This window comes from Cataglyphis hispanica, chromosome 12 (assembly GCF_021464435.1).
Source record: "Cataglyphis hispanica isolate Lineage 1 chromosome 12, ULB_Chis1_1.0, whole genome shotgun sequence".
Lineage (NCBI taxonomy): Eukaryota > Metazoa > Arthropoda > Insecta > Hymenoptera > Formicidae > Cataglyphis > Cataglyphis hispanica.
In genome coordinates this window covers 3,505,627-3,523,702 of record NC_065965.1, presented here as the reverse complement: position 1 = coordinate 3,523,702, position 18,076 = coordinate 3,505,627, and the positions used below count along the sequence as shown (strand labels likewise).

The 18,076-nt window shown below is 38.8% G+C and overlaps 1 protein-coding gene across 7 annotated transcripts in view; it reads left to right on the top strand.

The window, feature by feature from the left end:
- Window positions 1-17,136, top strand: part of LOC126853268 (serine/threonine-protein kinase 26) — an 85,181-nt gene extending 68,045 nt beyond the window's left edge. For all 7 annotated transcript variants that reach the window (XM_050598862.1, XM_050598867.1, XM_050598866.1 and 4 more), the window contains 9 exons: window positions 2,424-2,648; window positions 9,712-9,877; window positions 10,240-10,397; window positions 10,752-10,937; window positions 11,167-11,312; window positions 11,566-11,845; window positions 11,916-12,281; window positions 12,375-12,598; window positions 12,679-17,136. In XM_050598862.1, the coding sequence (XP_050454819.1) occupies window positions 2,424-2,648; window positions 9,712-9,877; window positions 10,240-10,397; window positions 10,752-10,937; window positions 11,167-11,312; window positions 11,566-11,845; window positions 11,916-12,281; window positions 12,375-12,598; window positions 12,679-12,688 (1,761 nt within the window). In that variant the 3' untranslated portion in view covers window positions 12,689-17,136. The remainder of the gene's footprint in view (window positions 1-2,423; window positions 2,649-9,711; window positions 9,878-10,239; window positions 10,398-10,751; window positions 10,938-11,166; window positions 11,313-11,565; window positions 11,846-11,915; window positions 12,282-12,374; window positions 12,599-12,678) is intronic.
- Window positions 17,137-18,076: the final 940 nt, after the last annotated feature.

Sequence of the window (18,076 nt, the reverse complement as noted above, 5' to 3'; positions counted from 1 at the left end):
ATAAATATACACAATTTCTTTCTCTTATTATCTCACGGAAAAAATACATCTTTTTTGACAATAAATAATATTATTTATGCGAAGGAAAAAAAAAATTCCAAAGAAAAAAGAAGGAAAGCTTGAATTTCAATTCTTATACATGTAGACAAGGAATATTCATATCTTATTTTTACGATGCAAATATCTTTGTTGCCTTTGTCCTCGAAGGCGACCGTCGGTACTTTGGTTATCTATATGCTGCGGATTTCTTTGCGGCGACCGCTAATTAGAATTTGTGTCGCGAGTTTCAGGCGGCGCGGTACGCACTAAAAAGCAACTGAGGAAGAGAAGAGATGCCCAGCGCCTCTCGACGATGCAGTATTGCATGCTGAGTCGAAAGTCATCCTCTTCTCTTGCCTCTCGCGCTCTCATTGGATGGCTCTCGCCGTCGCTCACGAATCTCAGATTGCATATAGGATATCTCGATTGCCTTCTTGCGAAGGAAAAGTTGGATATGCGATTTTTTTCAATTCTCTCCAATTAATTGATTAAATATTGTTGCATCATCAACGCAATTTGTATCAGAAATTATGCAGCCCAATTAGACGATTTTATATCTCTTTTTGTCGTACAATTTCGTGAAATTTCACGCAAATATATTGTAAGCGTGTATGTTTACAGATATTGCTTGTAAACATAAACGTGGTTAACCGTGGCTTAACGTGACTTGCTAGAACAAGTAGCGAGTTGTACTCTCGTAAACCGCCGACCACAAATTTACACTAATTTTCGATAATATCCAGAGATTAGATAATAATTTGCAGTAAAATTTCATATGAATCATGTTAAATAATGTTAAATAATGACAGTGTAATTTCCGAGAGCTTTTTTCATTGTTTGATATACTCATGTGATGTTATTAATTTTATAATCAAAAAAGTATCGTATATATAATATTAAATCATGAAATGGAAATGATCGAGGCCCGACGAAAATCTATGCCCTTTAAATCCATCGGCGCGATAAAATGCCCCGCCGACGGATATATGAGAGAATTTGCAAAGCAAATTTTCCGGATTTTACCGACGGACGCGAATTTTTATTCCATTGCCCTTAGAGCCCATTCCAGGACCGAAGCTTCGCTTTAATCTCGCTCTTCTGATATGAGCTTTCAGTTTACTGACTTTTTGACTGTGATCTGCGGATTGCGAGCGCAAGAGAATGAAGAATTAGTCTCGCATAAAAAGCTTTCATACATATTCATTATTATTTTAAATTTGGCATCCGAGATAAATTAGCGTTTGACATTTTCAATGCTTATCAATAAGTATAACTTTCCAAAGGAAATCCGAAGAAAATAAAAGAAACAAAATAAAGAAGATTTATATCTATGATATTTATTAGCGAAGAAAATTATGATATACATATACTATGGCAATAGAAAATTATATCCATTCTAAACATTTGTGATAAATTAGCATACTTCACAAAAAGATGCGACGCTTAATTACGAGTGAAACATTAAACGTCATATTTAAGACATTGTAATTTGTTTTGATATTTCTTGCCATCGCACTCGTTTCTTATTGCGAGGTAATTTTCCGCGAATTGGAGAAAAAAAATTCCAGCGAAGAAAAAGAATTTCTTCGCGTTCTACGGTTACAGGATGCACAGGGCATTGACTTCTCTGGAAGAAAACCCATAAAAAAGGATCAGTAGCAGAGTAAATTCTGGAATGTTTTTTTTTTTTCATCGCCTATGACCGTTCCGGCTGATTAAAGGCGATTCGCTAGTCGGCGTTAAACGCGTTTTCGGGCGAAAAAGCTCCGGAGAGAAAACAGCGCAAAACATTCGCAGTTACCGTAATTTATTAATGTCCGGGTAGTAATGTCGTCCCTTAGTGCAAATAGTGTGATTCCACGAGCGCGAAGAAGAAATGTGCACGCATAGCACTCGCATATGCAAATTTAAACAGCGGATTAGAGCAAAGGACGTTTCATTTGTCAAACTGCTGAGAGCGAAAGCTGAGCCCATTGCTATAATTTATCATGAATATAAAATTGTGATTTATCAATTAAAAAGTAAATAGTTTATTCAGTTTATGTGAGATAAAGCCGATGTGACTTGTACATTTTTTTCGATAGTACACATATTATGACATCGTATGTCATCTCGTAGAAAGATGCCAAGGAGAACTGCATTGCTGCTTGTAGAATAGCTGCATTTGTTAATAATCCGAAGGCCGCGTTGTAGCGAAGAAAGTTCTCGCATATAGCCTATTGCCTGAGGAATTTCGAAATTTCCCAATATCTTGTTATTGTTGCGTCATGGAAAGATCCGTAGTACTCTTTACGGAAATGACGCGAGATATTGCGAAGGAGCGAAACGAGACAAGGTCGAATGACCGAATGTGATAACCGGAGACCATTGAATTTCTGTTACAGAAGGTGGATCCCGAGCTGATATTTACGAAACAGGAGCGAATCGGAAAGGGTAGCTTCGGCGAGGTCTTCAAAGGTATCGACAATAGGACCCAGCAGGTCGTGGCCATCAAGATCATCGATCTCGAAGAGGCGGAAGATGAGATTGAGGACATACAGCAGGAGATTATGGTGCTGTCGCAATGCGACAGTCCATACGTCACCAAGTATTATGGGTCTTACCTCAAAGTAAGTGGAAAAGTATATTTTATCCCAAGAGAAAGAGCATTTTATAAAATAGTAATTTATGTATAATCAGTTTTTATATTACGAGCATGAAATTAAAATGCCGGCCGGAACTTGACATTTTATCGCTATTCTATCTCGACGAATCGCTGTCGTATAATCGCATACAGACAAAAATAAAAGCTCGTTATCGAGGGCACTTGGTCGTTACGTTCTATCATTTTTCATACGCAAAGAATGGGAAGGGCTTGTATGACGGTTAACTATCGCTTCCGGCTCGGAATTGTGTTGGATCGTCCGTTGCTTCCGCTTCCTGCGCAAGAGAGAGAAAGAGACGGAGATTCAATGAGATTTCACGATCGTGAATACTACAAATCTCTGCGATTTGCTGCACAGTGCCGTAATCGGCTGTAATGTTATGTAATAATTGTGATCTTTTCATACATTTGCTATTCGTTAAAATTTCTAAATTTCTAAAAATTCATTAAAAAAGTAATAAACTGATTAAATTATTAAATTATATTTCTATTATATATACATATATTATTACACGCGCGAGACACTCATTCTCATAGAAACGCAAGAGAGGACATGCGTCTCGAGTGAACGTGATTTAATACCGTTCTGTCGTGCGTGCCGGGAAAATCATGTCGATCAACGGGATCGAGATCGAGCACTTCACACGGAAAAGTTACGGACGTTCGTTCGCATAAGTCTCGTCTTTCTTCGGTGAACCACGACGAAAAGTTATGTTTTGCGCGATCGTCGACACGCTTTCGACATTGGCCAGGAGGAGACGTGTTTTCTCGCCGTGTCGTTTTGTTGCATTACCGACAAGTCGGGGCTATTTATAATCTCAAAGGAGGAGGAAAAAGAGAGGCAAACATTGTCCGCATTCTGAAACGAATACCAGAATCTCTTACGCAATTTTAGGTGGAGTTACAAATTTTTTTTTTCAGCGAATACTCGCTCGTGTTTGATAAGATAGTAATAAGAAAAGTATTTCAGAGAGTTCACTAGTTTCTTTAATATTATAAATATTTTTCATAAATTTTGCAGACGATTTAACGTGTTGTCTAAATTTTTTATAAAATTTATGGATGGATTTTTCACGAAAAAAGAAAGTTTACAAGTTTATACAAATAATATAAATTATGTTTATGGGAACATTTTTTTTTCTTTCATATTTATAATCTTATTATTTGTCTTAATACTCAATTATGCTGTGCTACTTGTTACATTCTACACTTGACGTTCCATAATAGTGTGACTTGTAGTAATGACGACCAATTACTCGGTCTGAGATGTCATAACGGCAACGAATAAATCATAAACCTTGCAGAAGGAGTCCTCGTTACAGCAGGGGAGAGGAGAGGAAGACACAAACTAGATCAACGTGATCGTTATCGACAATTGTTGAGGGACCGTTAATTGCAGCAAAAGGGGAGAAAGAAGGGGAGGGAGAAGAGATTACCGAGATTCCTCGCGTCCACCTCGCGAAACAATTTCTGTGTATACAAAATGAGGAAACAGATTAACTACTTCTACATGCCCTTCTACTTTTCGCCCTCCGTCGTTTTCATAGTCGAGGAGCGCGAAAGCTCAGTATGATTACTTATGAAATAAAGCGGCGCCTGATATCGTGCCCGGCCAAGAGAGAAGTTTCCTTAACGATCGTGCGAAACGGTCATTAACGATCGTTAGTTAGTCGCTCTCTTGCGGGCGTGAACGCTCGATATGAAATACGTTTTCTCGCCAATTTGCATCGCGACGCCTGCGATCTGAGAAATGTTCCCATTTACGTGTTTGCATAGATAATTGCGCAAACGGTAAATGATCATAATTATGATGTTTGCGATTGATGTTGCGAAGCAATGCTATAAACTATACGAAAGATCATCGAGGTAAGGACGTATATATAAACATCTGGTTATCATAATTACGAAATGATGTGAAGTATTGACTCAATGACGTACCTTATCACGAAATAATTAATTCAGAACTTGTTTCAATATTTTATTTAAAAAGCGGGAGAGGTAAAGAGAGAACGGGCGAGAAAATCGTGCGATGCAGAACGAAATATAATAGCTTTGATAAATGTCGAAAGAGTGTGAGGTTCGTGATATTTCCACATCCTTCGACGTCCGTGTCTTGCCTCTTTCTCGTTGTAGAAATTTTTTCCGTTCCTCCGCACGATACGCACAATGCTCGCGATCCTGCAATCTCGCGATGACACATCGACGATTATTGCGAGGATGAAAGAAGGCGCGCGCGGGTGCCTACGCGTCCGTCTACGCGCCTGATGTCATCGTGTAACGGGCGTATATAGCGGCCGCCGCCTCGATCGTCGCGGCTTTCCTACCTTCGGAAACTGTTATTAAGACCAAGACCAAGTCGGTCAACAACGGTTATCGGGCGACGGCACTCCTCGCTCGCGCGAGCCAGATGTAAATTCCATCGTATGTTTCTATAACGCTTCGCGCCGCGAGTTTTCCATTACGCTCTCTCGCTGAAAAAGATCCGAGCCATTCGCGCACGTGCGATATTATTACGATGTAGAATATTGTCATTTTTCAAAGAAGTTTGCAGTAAATTTACATTTCACGGAACACTCGAGACGATCTTGTAAAAACTGTCATTGCACCTCGCGATATTAATTATATTTCCTTATGAAATAGCGTAAAAAGTAATGTCTAAATTATTCAGATTTATTACGCCAACATCATCTCGTATATCTTTGGAATTCATATGAAAATGCATATAGATGTATGTTGAATAACTTGAATGAAAGATGACTCTTGCAATACTTTACGGCACTCCTTTAAGTTTCTCAATCCGGATGTATCGTCAATTATGAGGGCGTCTCGTTGCCATTCTTTTGTTGTATCTTTTTATCGTCCATCGAAGTGGCGGTTAAAAATATTACTTTGTTATCGATCTTCTAAAAATATTGTTTCGCTGTCGTAGCCACCAGATTAATAAAACAAGAAATGAGCTGCACGTGTAGCGCATATTTTTTTATTTATCGTTCATTACACAACAAACATATGATATATATATATATATATATATATATACATTCGCGCGTGTCACACAAAGTTTTTAATATTTTAACTTTTTTTATCGTCAAAATTTTGTTTGAATTATCTTAAAAATACATTAAGATTATTGCAGAATTTTTCAGCATATTGTAATAATTAGGAAATATCTTTAGGGAATTTTATCTGTGATTTATAATATCTGGTAATATACAAGCGAAAATCCGCCAAGCTTCTACTCTTTTACCCCATTATGGTCGGTTCATTGTGCTCCGAACAAAAGACAATGTCCAGCAGCGCGCAGAGGAGTGGCACGGCCGAGATTTTATGAATGAACGAGTATAATTGCCCGGTTATTATGCGAGCATTTGTCTCGGCAAACGTCTAGCCTCTTGACGAAATTACGGTATTTTCACCACTTTGTTTCGAACGTTTTTCGAACCAAGGAATACGATGTACATGTAGAACGCATATACCAGTCGCTCCTATTTTGCAGACAAAATCATCGCGAAAATGCGTCCGAGGAATGTCAAGTAGGTCGTGTGTCAATTTTTCCGTAAAAATCATCGCGATTCTTACGATTCTTTCTACTTTGTGGCGAGATTTATGGTCAGTGGCTATCGACACTAGAAAACGTTCTCCGATAATGGCGGATCGATGAAGAGGGTGCTTTAACTCGTAGCGACCTTAACGTCCCTGTGATGCACGTGATGTTGTGCTTTATCGTGTAGGTTGTCGTTGTCGTCGTCGTGAGAGATAACTTGGAGCGTTTTAGATCGAGGTCGTAAAGATTACAGATGTAAAACAGTGTAAAATACGGGGATCGAGTACTACGAGAAAAAGTAAATTGTAAAATTCAAATTAATGTCCGTCTAAAATGGATTTTTGACGCTCACATTTTATACAAGGGCAAAAGAGGGGAAAGGTGGATCCTAGAAAATGCAACCGGCATGCAAAATAGAGACAAGAGAGCGCTCAGCGAATGGATGATTAATGGACCGGTCGAACTCTCGTTGCTTTTTTTGGCACGCGCGCTATGTCCTTTTGTTCCTACGTTTCGCGAAATGGGCAGGAGTGCTGTTGGCATTGATGGACGACGCGACGGAATTAATTTCCGCTTTACGATGTTTCGTTCTCTTTCTGACATTGCGCGTTTCGCCTGCACGACTAAAACGTCGAATTAAACATCGATAAATTGCAACATATTCACGAATAAATCGATGCGACCAGTGAATTTTTATTCTTCGTAGACATATTCGACAATTAGAGCTCCGAATTTCCAAAAACCTGATTTTGTTTCCTCTTTTCCGATTATATTGAGTTACTCGATTGCTCGTGATCTCTCAAAAATTGCATTAGAAATTTCGTATAAAACAAGAATCGTAAATAATGCCTATTAGCTTCACAAAAGATCGCAATTTCCGATATGGTAATTACTGTATTCGAATGGACTTTCTCCCTCCAAAGAGAACTGAAATTAAGCGCTTCTGTCGTCACTCGCCGAGAGTGAAAGCGGCCGATTATGGGCTCCGTCAATTAACAATAATTGCCGCAAACGGATGAGGACGAGCGGGGAAGAGGAGTGAAAAATAAATCTTGACGAGGGACGAGAGTCTATTCTCGGATCGTGTCGAACGAGAGATCTAAATCATTAGGAAATTGGTCGATTAATAATAGCTCTAATAGCTTGCAATACTAGAATTCTTGTTACTTGTTACGTAGAGTGACCCCTTAAAGTTCGTTATCGTCATCGATGATGATAGATTCAACTGTGTAAAGAAAACTTGCGTTAACTTGCTCGGAAGTACTTTCTTTCTTTTTAGTAGCAAAATTGAAGATTTAAATAAATTTATAGAAAGTTTGTTTAATTTAAAGCTTCCCTCTTTCTCTTTTAAAAGTTCTAATTAATTAATCAAACAATATATATAGTAAGAAAAAAATGTTTAAAAAAATATTAATTATGTAGATAAAAAATTATTATTATATATTTTAGAAAAGACATAATAAAAATATATTATTATTTATGTATATATAAATTAAATTATTATTATACAGAATTATAGAGAAAAAAAATAAAAATAAACGCATCAACTTTTTGATTTTTGCTCGATATTTGCTCTGGCAAAGCTCATTAACACACGTCCATTTATCCTGCGGGCGTGTAATTTACTTTCTTACTATCCCCCCTGGGAATTTAATCCATGGTTGTCTCAGAATTGATATCTTTGATAACGTTCTCGATAAATCGGCCAACCGCCTGTCAACCTTCTCTTGCCTCTTCCGTACGAAGGAAGACAAAGGGTCTATCGAACAAGAGGAATGACATAGCAAACCTCTTCGCGTAGAAATTCACAGAGATGGGCGGTCGAAATCGGGTTGAACGAACCCTCTGTGTCGACAACGACGGCCACCTACCTCGAGACGATCTAAAGGGGAAAAAGTGGGGCGCACTCCAAGCAAGCCTCTTGACCGGCCGACGACGGTGATAAATGGTACATTTTATGGGCGGCCGTACTCGCCATCCTGGCGAATGTCCTCGGTCGACCTGCTTAAACTACGAAAATTATTTGCCATAAAACGATGGCGCGCGTCAACCGCACGTCGAGCGAAAGTCGGAGCCGAGACTTATAGATTCTCCCTCGGGGATACTTAGGATACTCCATAAGGTAGATGGATATGAAAAATCTGACGATGTATGTACTTTCATACAAGATAGTATCTCCCATCGTTTATCTTGTCCTTCGGAGAGGAAAAATTCTTTTAGCAAGAAAGCATAAACTGAGTTTTTTCAATCCTTTGTACACGATTTCGTTTCATTGTTGGTTTAATAATTAATACTGTGTAATTAACAGAATTAGATTCGGCATAAATTGCGAAAGTTTGCAGAATTTTTCTAAAATAGCAACGCGACGAAGGGCTCATGCTTTGTTTCACACAACGCTGCATGTACTTTCACTTCGCAAGTCGACGGCGAGGGGGGATAAAATGCGGTGAGGAAGGGAGCGACATATAATATACACAGTGGCACGTAATTGCAAGGCCGCGGCCGATACGCCTCCGGGGATAGGGGAAGGATCAATCAATTATTTCTTTATAATCTATTGAACAAAGGGCGTAAATCTTCGTCGGTATCCTCGGATCACTAGCTCGGGTTGTACTGATTATTAACGCGCGATAACTCATCGGTTTTATCGCCCTCGCTACATCACTATCACCAACATCATTGCCGACGTTATCATCGTCAACACGCGCTGTATAATTTATCCGATAAGTCACACAGTGATTGGTCATCGATGTCGGATATAATTACCGCGCGTAAGATCCGGTCAGAGCTGATGCGCGTTACCTTGGAGCGCAACATGCTCGGGGAAAATTAATAGGCCGTACAGGAAACGACGACGCTTTCCTTAACAACCCTCATATTAGACATTAATTTACGACTGTTCGAGGAGTGATAAATCTTCATTATCGGAACGACCGCGGGATTAATCATATCGCTGTCCGTTGTTGAGGAAAGATCCTCACTCTCGTTGCAGGCTGTTGCTTGCTCCGTATCGCCACTTTACAGTCAATCTACATCTCACATTAAAGTATGATCTGTCTGTATGATGCACATACTCGCGTGATTATCTCTCATCTAAGAAAAAACTTTATTTCTTTTTTGAATCATAAAATTGTGAATAGCTAAATTTTGACAATTATTTTAGACATAATGCATAAAAAAATCTGCATAAAAATTGCTAAAATTTCAACGGCAATCCTCGAGTAATCACGCGGGGAAAATATCTCATAAATATATCGCAATGCAGCAGAAGCTATATCATAATATTTTCCGATCCATTTTCCTTAATAACGTCTCAAGGTCTACTCCGATCAGAAATAACAATTGTTCGGGGAAATGATCTATTTTCGTTAATTGGCGGCCGCGGAGACTCTTTGATTTTTATCGCCGGAATTGTCGGTATGCAAATCTGTTACGCGTGTCCGCAGCGGTTCTTATTCGAACCCATATTCGTTCTGCTCGACAGGGTACGAAACTGTGGATCATCATGGAATACCTGGGTGGCGGCTCGGCCCTGGACTTGATGAAGGCCGGTAGCTTTGAGGAGATGCACATTGCCGTGATATTACGCGAAGTGCTCAAAGGGCTGGATTATCTGCACAGCGAGCGTAAGCTGCATCGCGACATTAAAGGTACATCCGCTCGATAACGTTCGAAAGATATTTATGATTAACACTTTAATACTCGCCGCCAAGAGATTTCGTAGAAGATAATTTTTAATAAGACACTAAAAATATCATGCTGATTATAACGTTTCGTCCAACTAAATTCCGCGGGAAATTAACTGCGAGGCTAGACTTTCTTTTCTATAAAAAAAAAAGTAGTCTATTATTAATAACTTTTCTTTAAGATAAATTTACGCGGAAAATAAAATTTGTTTGTCCTGATGTATAACATATAATCTGCTATATTAATTTTTACATTTTATTTTATTTTATTTTATTTTATAAATAAGAGATTTAATTCACATGGCAATCTTTTTTCAATTTTATAGCGGCAAATGTGTTATTGAGCGAAATGGGCGATGTCAAGTTAGCCGATTTCGGCGTAGCCGGTCAGCTGACAAACACCACCAGCAAACGAAACACTTTCGTCGGCACGCCGTTCTGGATGGCACCCGAGGTTATCAAACAATCTGCTTACGATTCCAAGGTAATTACATTAATTATAAATTGTAAATCGTATATTGTCAAAAATTAAAAAAGAATATATAATGCAAATATTATTTCAGAAGAAATAAATATTTTTATTCATATTTTAAGAGATTATTGCTATAATGTTACCATCAATTTTTTTATGAAATCTAAAACCAAATCTTTATTAATTAGACTTAAATTTAATGCTCACTGTGTTTTGCTTTTTTATTCTTTATCTTTTTTCGAAGCGTTCGCTTTGTCATTTTAGAAAATTATCTCCAAAAGTAGCGCGGTCAAGTTTTCATTAGCATATCATTAGCGCTTTATCTGACTACCAGTAGTAGTAACTCCGCGAGCGATTATTCCGCAGGCTGACATTTGGTCTCTGGGCATCACGGCGATCGAGCTCGCGAAAGGGGAGCCTCCCAACAGCGAGCTGCATCCCATGAGGGTCCTCTTCCTAATACCCAAGAATAATCCGCCGCAACTGACCGGAAATTATACGAAACAGTTTAAGGAGTTTGTCGAAGCCTGCCTCAATAAGGATCCTGAAAACGTGAGTGTATCGTTATATTTACCGCTGTCCGCGTTTTGAGTCATTAGTCGATTATCTCGAAAAGTGTTTGATATTGTCAAACAATTCGATATTTTTATTGTTATTCAAAAAGTGATTTAAATAAGATAGCAAAAGAGACAGTACAATAGAAATTTAAAAGATCAGAGAATTCGATAAAAGAAACTGCGATTAACTTTTATTCATTGATCGTTGTGTTGTACTTGTATAGAGGCCCACAGCAAAGGAGCTGCTAAAATTCCAGTTTATCAGAAAGGCAAAGAAGAACTCGTATCTAATCGACCTGATCGATAGGTACAAAAAGTGGAAATCACAGCGCAGCGAAGAGTCTGAGACCGAGAGTGAGAATTCGGACTCGTGAGTATCTCGATTCTCGCGTTTCTGTTCACGTTTCATACGAAAGTAAAAACCAGCAGCTGTTATCTTCGTGTGTTACTTACGCACATTGAGAACTTTTTTCTGCCACATTAATTCCATAATAAATTTATATCGCGAATGTGTAAGAAGAGAAAGAACCAGTTTGGAGCCATTTATCAATCGCACGGTATAATAGATTATATCCGAAGAGTGCGATAGTAAATTATAACACGCTGTATTACACGGTGTTCAGGGAGGAATCCAAGCAAGACAGCGACATGGACGAGCCGTGGATAATGACGGTGAAAGGCCCGCACGGGGTCAAAGGATCCGTGGTGCCTATGTTGCCACTGGACGAGCAACCCGCATCCCTGACTTTAACGCACACGAATCACAGATCCTCCAATCACAATCAACCGAGCAAACCGCATGCGAATGGTGCTTCGCGATCACCGCCGAAGGACACTACGCTTAATCATTACAGAAGCGAGTCCAGAGACTCGTTGCGCGATAATCAAGCGAAACATACGCCGGTATGTACATATAATCGATTTTTATTATGCGTTATTTCATATTTACATTTTTTCCGTTTTTCTTTTTTAGTCCCGACCACACGAAGCTGCACCTCCACCACCGGTGGATACGAGAGAGAAACGAGACGAGCGGGACTATCGTGATTTGAGTCGAGAATCCACGCTCAGAGAATCGAAGGAGATGCGCGACAGTCGCGAGAGAGATCGAGAAGGTGTCAGGGAACGAGAACGAGATAGGGAAGGCAGAGATCGAGATAGAACCAGCAGAGACTTTAACACACGGGAGAAGAGAAGAAACAGCAAACCGGAAGTGCCCATCACTTCGATGGCTGATCACAGACCCGGCGAGGATAAACAAAGGCCAAGAAGTTCGCAGGAACTCAAACATCCGCGAAGCGTCGCTCTGTCCGGTGTTGTCATGCCTCTGCTTTCCGAGGTATATAATGAATTACATATAGAATGATAAAAGTATAAGTATATAAAGATATTATGACAATGATTTATATATATATTTCTGACAATGTTGCAGCTTCAACGAAAGCACCAATATTCGGCGAGAGACAATAATGGCGAAGGTGGTAGCGGTAGCAAGAATGGCGGTGCTATTGAAGAATTGCGGGGCGCTTTTGAATCGGCGGAACGCACATCGCCAGGCATGACAGAGTCTCTTATCCGCGAACTCATTAAGTCCCTACTTCCGCCCAATCACTCGGAAGGACGCCTATCTATGCTAATGGAGAAGGTTATTCTGAGGTAATACTCTCTCTTCCTCGAGCGTATATATTTTCACGGCGGATTCGTGCAGAAAAAATCAACGTGCTTCTCTGTTTAAGGGATACGTAGGGACGCGAGAGGACAAAGGTCCGCAAGAGACTGTGGTCCCAGAATATACTGACGTTGTAAAGCCATTCATTATTTTTCTCGATTATCAATTTGCTAATCAATACGAGCCGAACACGTTGTCGTTGAATAGCGACGACTCCGAATGCGTGAACGCGAAGATGCGAGGGAAATGCGTTCGTTATGCCTATCCTCCCCAACATCTTCCGCTCTTCCCTTTCCCCGTTAATCTATAAAGACCGTACTACAACGAAGTCTATCGAAGTTTTACGAAGTAGTCTATACTAAACCGCCCTTTTTCCATCTACCCACATATCTACCTCGCCATATGATAAAAATACATGGACGACGGCAGATGCACGCGAAACGTTGTGCCAGTATTTTTGCAGTTCCTACTCGTCTATTGTCATCGACCTTATTTCGAACTTTTCAATTGAACTGTCCTACATTTACACATTTTTCCTTGTCGGTTTGTTGATCGACAGTTCCTTTCAATTATGAATCGTTATAAAATTTATTTATCGTTATAAAATTTCTTAAAATGACTTTTTCTCAGTCTAATTTTAAATATTTAAAATATTTAATTATATATATAATATATTTTATTAATAATTATAATTATATATATTTTATAATAATTGTATGCTCTCTTCGAAAAGTTAAGAGAACGTAAAATTGTTTTATAATAACAGAAATCGAATTATATATTTAACTCAATGGAGCGATTTATCGCTAAAAATATATTGCTTTTAATATTATATTATATTAAATATGTCGCTTCATTAATATCAATAAAACATTTATTAATCAAATGGAACTGTCGGTTAATTTCTTTACAGCTTTAGGTCATAAAATATTCATTATCACTAGATTAATTGCAGAGAGAATCTAGAGTATGTATTTCATAGTTTATATTGAACAAAAAAATATTGTTCTGGCAATCAATTACGAGTAGAGAAAGGCGGAAGATAGACTACAACGTGTTTGCACGAAGGTTGAATTGAAATCTATTATGCGATAGCCTAATAAAAATCTTTTAAACCTTCTCCACATTCAGCGCGAACATCGATCTGGCGAATGCGACAACAAAACAAAATTGTACAGATCCAAAGGCAAAGCGGATAGATGAAAAGTATTCGATGACTTGGTCTTGCTTCAATGTAAATACGTCCGCAGCATGCACTATCGCACTACATCGAGTATATCGACGTGATCTATGTAAGAAAGAATGACTTTTGAAGCTTCTGTGGAGCTTTTAAATGCGGCGCTTCTACTAATGTTTTTACAAACAGTATATTTATTTAATAGTATGTTCCAATAAGAAAACTTATTCTATAGCAGCCGAGTAAAAAAAAGATATGTTCTCTGAATAGATACCTTCCTATTGCTTCCTATGTTAGTGCACGTTTCGGACGTGAAGGAAAAAGGCGTTCTAGCGCGCAATGCTAGAGGAATTGTAAATATGTATGTAGCGCGATAAGAGATAATCTTATTGTTCTTGATCGACGTCTTTGCCAATCGGTCGCACAGCTCCGTTAAACGATCTTGTTATGAAAAGAAAAAAATCCTTTTTTTTCCGTGGTCATCGATCACCATTGAAAAAGATGATAGATGTAGGCTATAGGTAATATTGTGATTACAAATTTGTCGAGAGCTTTTATCATTTCGTCGATGTAGTTTTCGCTTGTTGCGTAAAAATTACAGGTAAGTCGCTACAGTGTTTCAACAGCTCCCTCTATAACGACACATCGTAGCGTTTAAATATATGTAATTTATTTCTAGTTGTGTGTGAAAATCTCCCATTTGGAAATCGTCGAGAAATGCTACTTTAGAATTCTATCGTCTCCGAGCATACGTACATGCGAGTACGAAAAACACATTGATCTTTCTGTCGCGCCTTGAAATATATATCATTAACTTAGAGTAATATCCGAATTGTTTCACGTTAACAAGTTGTTAAAACGCTCATATATTATCGCCGGACTGTAACAATTTCACGATTTGATAGTTCGATAGAAAAAGAAATGTTACAAGAAGCATCTTTTATAAATAAAAATTTCAATCCCTCTCGACAAAGCGTTACGTGGAACGACTTGACAATCGATCCAGACGGAGAATTTAAACGAAGAGATATGAGATGAAAGTTTCTTGAACTTTGAATACGCAGCGGTAGCGACTGAATATATTATGCGGAACTTGAGTACTGCCGTTCTTCCAAACTCAACTTGCGTTATACATACGTTTCCCGATTTCACTCTACTCCCCCATAATTTCCACGATCGAGTCTGAGCTGCGATGACTCCCGCGCAGGGCGTCGACACTTAATCCACGTTGTTTGTAAACTAATGTATTTTATAAAATATAGAGAGAGAAAAATATATTCCACACACACGCGTAAATGATAGAGGAATTATAGAGAATATGTCATCTACGAGGTGGTCGAAGAAAAGTCTCTCGTGAGTGAGAACATATGTTTCGACGGAATACAAGGACTATCCTGCGTAAACGGTGATGTAAAGGGAGATACAAGAGGGTGATAGAGCAAGAGTGAGAAAGAAGAGAGATAATTTAACGCGAGTTTGTAAAATGAGAATGTTTGTAAAACGTCAATTAATGACAAAAATCTAAAAATTAAATGGCAAAGGGACTTAATTATATTATTAAATACAATCATTGCCCCAATTACAATTCTATTTTCTTTATTTTTCAATTGAGTCTGTTTTTCATTTGAATAATTATGTTTGATAAGAAACCAAGAAAGGAGTATGATATGGTATATTCTAAAAATCTTTGCTCTACCATCGCCTTTTTTTTTCCTTGCCACCCGCTTAGATGAGGAATAAGTCAGATTATGCGATATATATATATATCGATTTTATTTTTAGTTGAGTTATGTTATATTATTCATTTACGTTATATTGTTAATACAGTCATCATATGTCAATTGATCAAACGATTTTTTCAGTTTCTCGTCTTAAATCGTGCAAAGAAATCCTTTTACGGCGATTGCGAAAAAACCGCTTGACAAGGCTTGATATGATTTGACTCTCATGAACTATTATCTTATTGTCGTTTCATCGTTTTGGGTTAAGTTCTTTTCGTTTTTATGGCGATCGCAATACCCTAAGCAGGCCTCGTAACGCTGCCATAAATGCTTACTGGTTACATCCGCGCGTTAGAGTCGACTTATCGCGACGAAGGCGTCTCCGTGCCGAGTTTAAGAAAACTTATGGCTGTGTAAGCAGTGTGTATGTTAAAGAAAAAAAAAAAAAATTGTTGGCTTGCCGATATAACGATCGGTTAATTTTACGTCCAGTAATGATCATTCTTTTTATTTAGAACATTTCTTTTCCGGTGACCTTCTTTAATTGACGGGGTGAAAAAACTGTATATTTACAAATTATTTACGAAATTGTATCATCTAAGCTATTAGTGTTCGTCGCATGTTATAATCTTCGACAGAGAATTGTTATTTATATAAATTTCTCTCTTCTCATACTTTCAAGTGGTTTATTTAATCTATCTTCCTGGCAAGTGTTTAATGTTGTTATATCCTGGCGGGATATTTGTACTATTCCCGGATTAATGTGTCGACGAATTCGTTGTGTAATTCATTTCATCGAGATAGAATCGAAATAGTTGATAATTTTTTTTTTTCCAATCGGCCTTATAAAGAGGTCTCAATATGCTTTAAACAAGCGGTAAAATTGCGAGTAAAAGTTCGAAATGCGATAAGATATAGTGAATTGACAGGACGTAATTAGATGATCGCTCGGAGAACGTTTGCGGAAGAAATTTCCTGAATTCGCGGTCGAACCTTTCTCATGCCATACTTAACAATCGGCTAGGAAACTTCTGCGCTTTCGTTGAGTATGCTTCGCGCGAAGGTTGGACGCTAAATCGTTCTTCCGTTTCTCTGCGTATGTAGATTACGGACGGATAAGCAGCGCCGAACTGTGATTTTCAATTTCTAGGAAGTTGCTTTCTTTTAGTTTATACAGTCATGTAGTTGATCGTACGCGAGTTTTTATTAACAGAGATCATGGTCAGAGAGAGAAAGAGATAGAGAAAGAATGCGAAAGAAAGAGAGAGATAGATCGATAAGCCCGTAAAAGATCCCGCTTGCGATCTGCGCGAAATCGCACCACATTCAATCCGAATTACGTGTCCTATCGTATCCACAGCACTCTTCTTTGTATTATACTCTTAGCTACTACCCATCTAATATATTCAACGTTATAACACATACACACACACACACACACACATCGTGGTAACAATAATATCTCTCGGCGTAGAGTATACATATATAAATATATATAAAAATATATAAATATATATATTTTTTGTATTTTACTTCTACCTTGGCTGCGTTGGACTGTATTATATTGATTGTATGTGGCATGCTAAGGGCGTGTACAAATATGAAATAAAGATTAAGTGAACCACGATGTGGCGAGTGCTTTCTTAATATGCGGTGCACATCGATTTCGGCCGTTTATCTTTGATTCTTGTGCGTCACGAACGTTTGTATGACTCTGCTCCAATATATCTTATAATACATAGTATTTAAATTTAAAGATAATAATTTTATTACGAATACATCATTTTATTTTCTATATTTTTTTCTTTAGAGGTACAAAAACGATATAAAAAATGTCGCAATTCGGCCAAAGCGCACCGAGACATCTCTGTATGAGCGTCGCGACGACGCGACGTCGTCCGAAGAGCGCAGGCCCGTGCAACGAGATAACCCGCGAAGCCGGGAGGGGCTCGGAGAACGTAGGGATTTTCTCGGTGCATCTCGTGTAGTAGTCGACAGCATCCCGCCGATGGTCGCGATCGAAATACCAGAGGGCCAACGAGCAGAGAAGGAGGCGAGAAGGGTTGCTCACACACACACACTTCCTCTCTCTTCTTCTCTCGCTCTCCATCTCTGCCTCTCCCCGTCCATCTATCGCTGTTCATAGTGTATACTATTGTCTCTGCCCCTCCCGCCAAAAAAGAGGGACGTATGTAAAAATTCAGTCTATATCCGCGAGCGAGAACTATTTGCGGCTTTCCTGAGAGAACAAATCCCGGACAGAGCAGAGAAAGAGAATTGTCGTTTCGCGCACGACGCGCCTTTTATACATACATAAATAGAGCGGCGCACACATAAACATACATCTCGACGGAGAAAGAGAATCGTCGTTCCCGGAAACATTCGCGATATCCAGAGGTCTATCCACGGAACGACAGTGTTTACGGTTTCTCGAGTGAACGCGATGAGGGTGTGTATCCTCCAGGGGATGTCCCGAAAGAATTGAACGCCTCATCCCTCGGCGACTCGCGGGAGGGCAGCCACTGTCTGGCTGTCAATCTACCGGTAGAACCCAGCAAACAGCATCA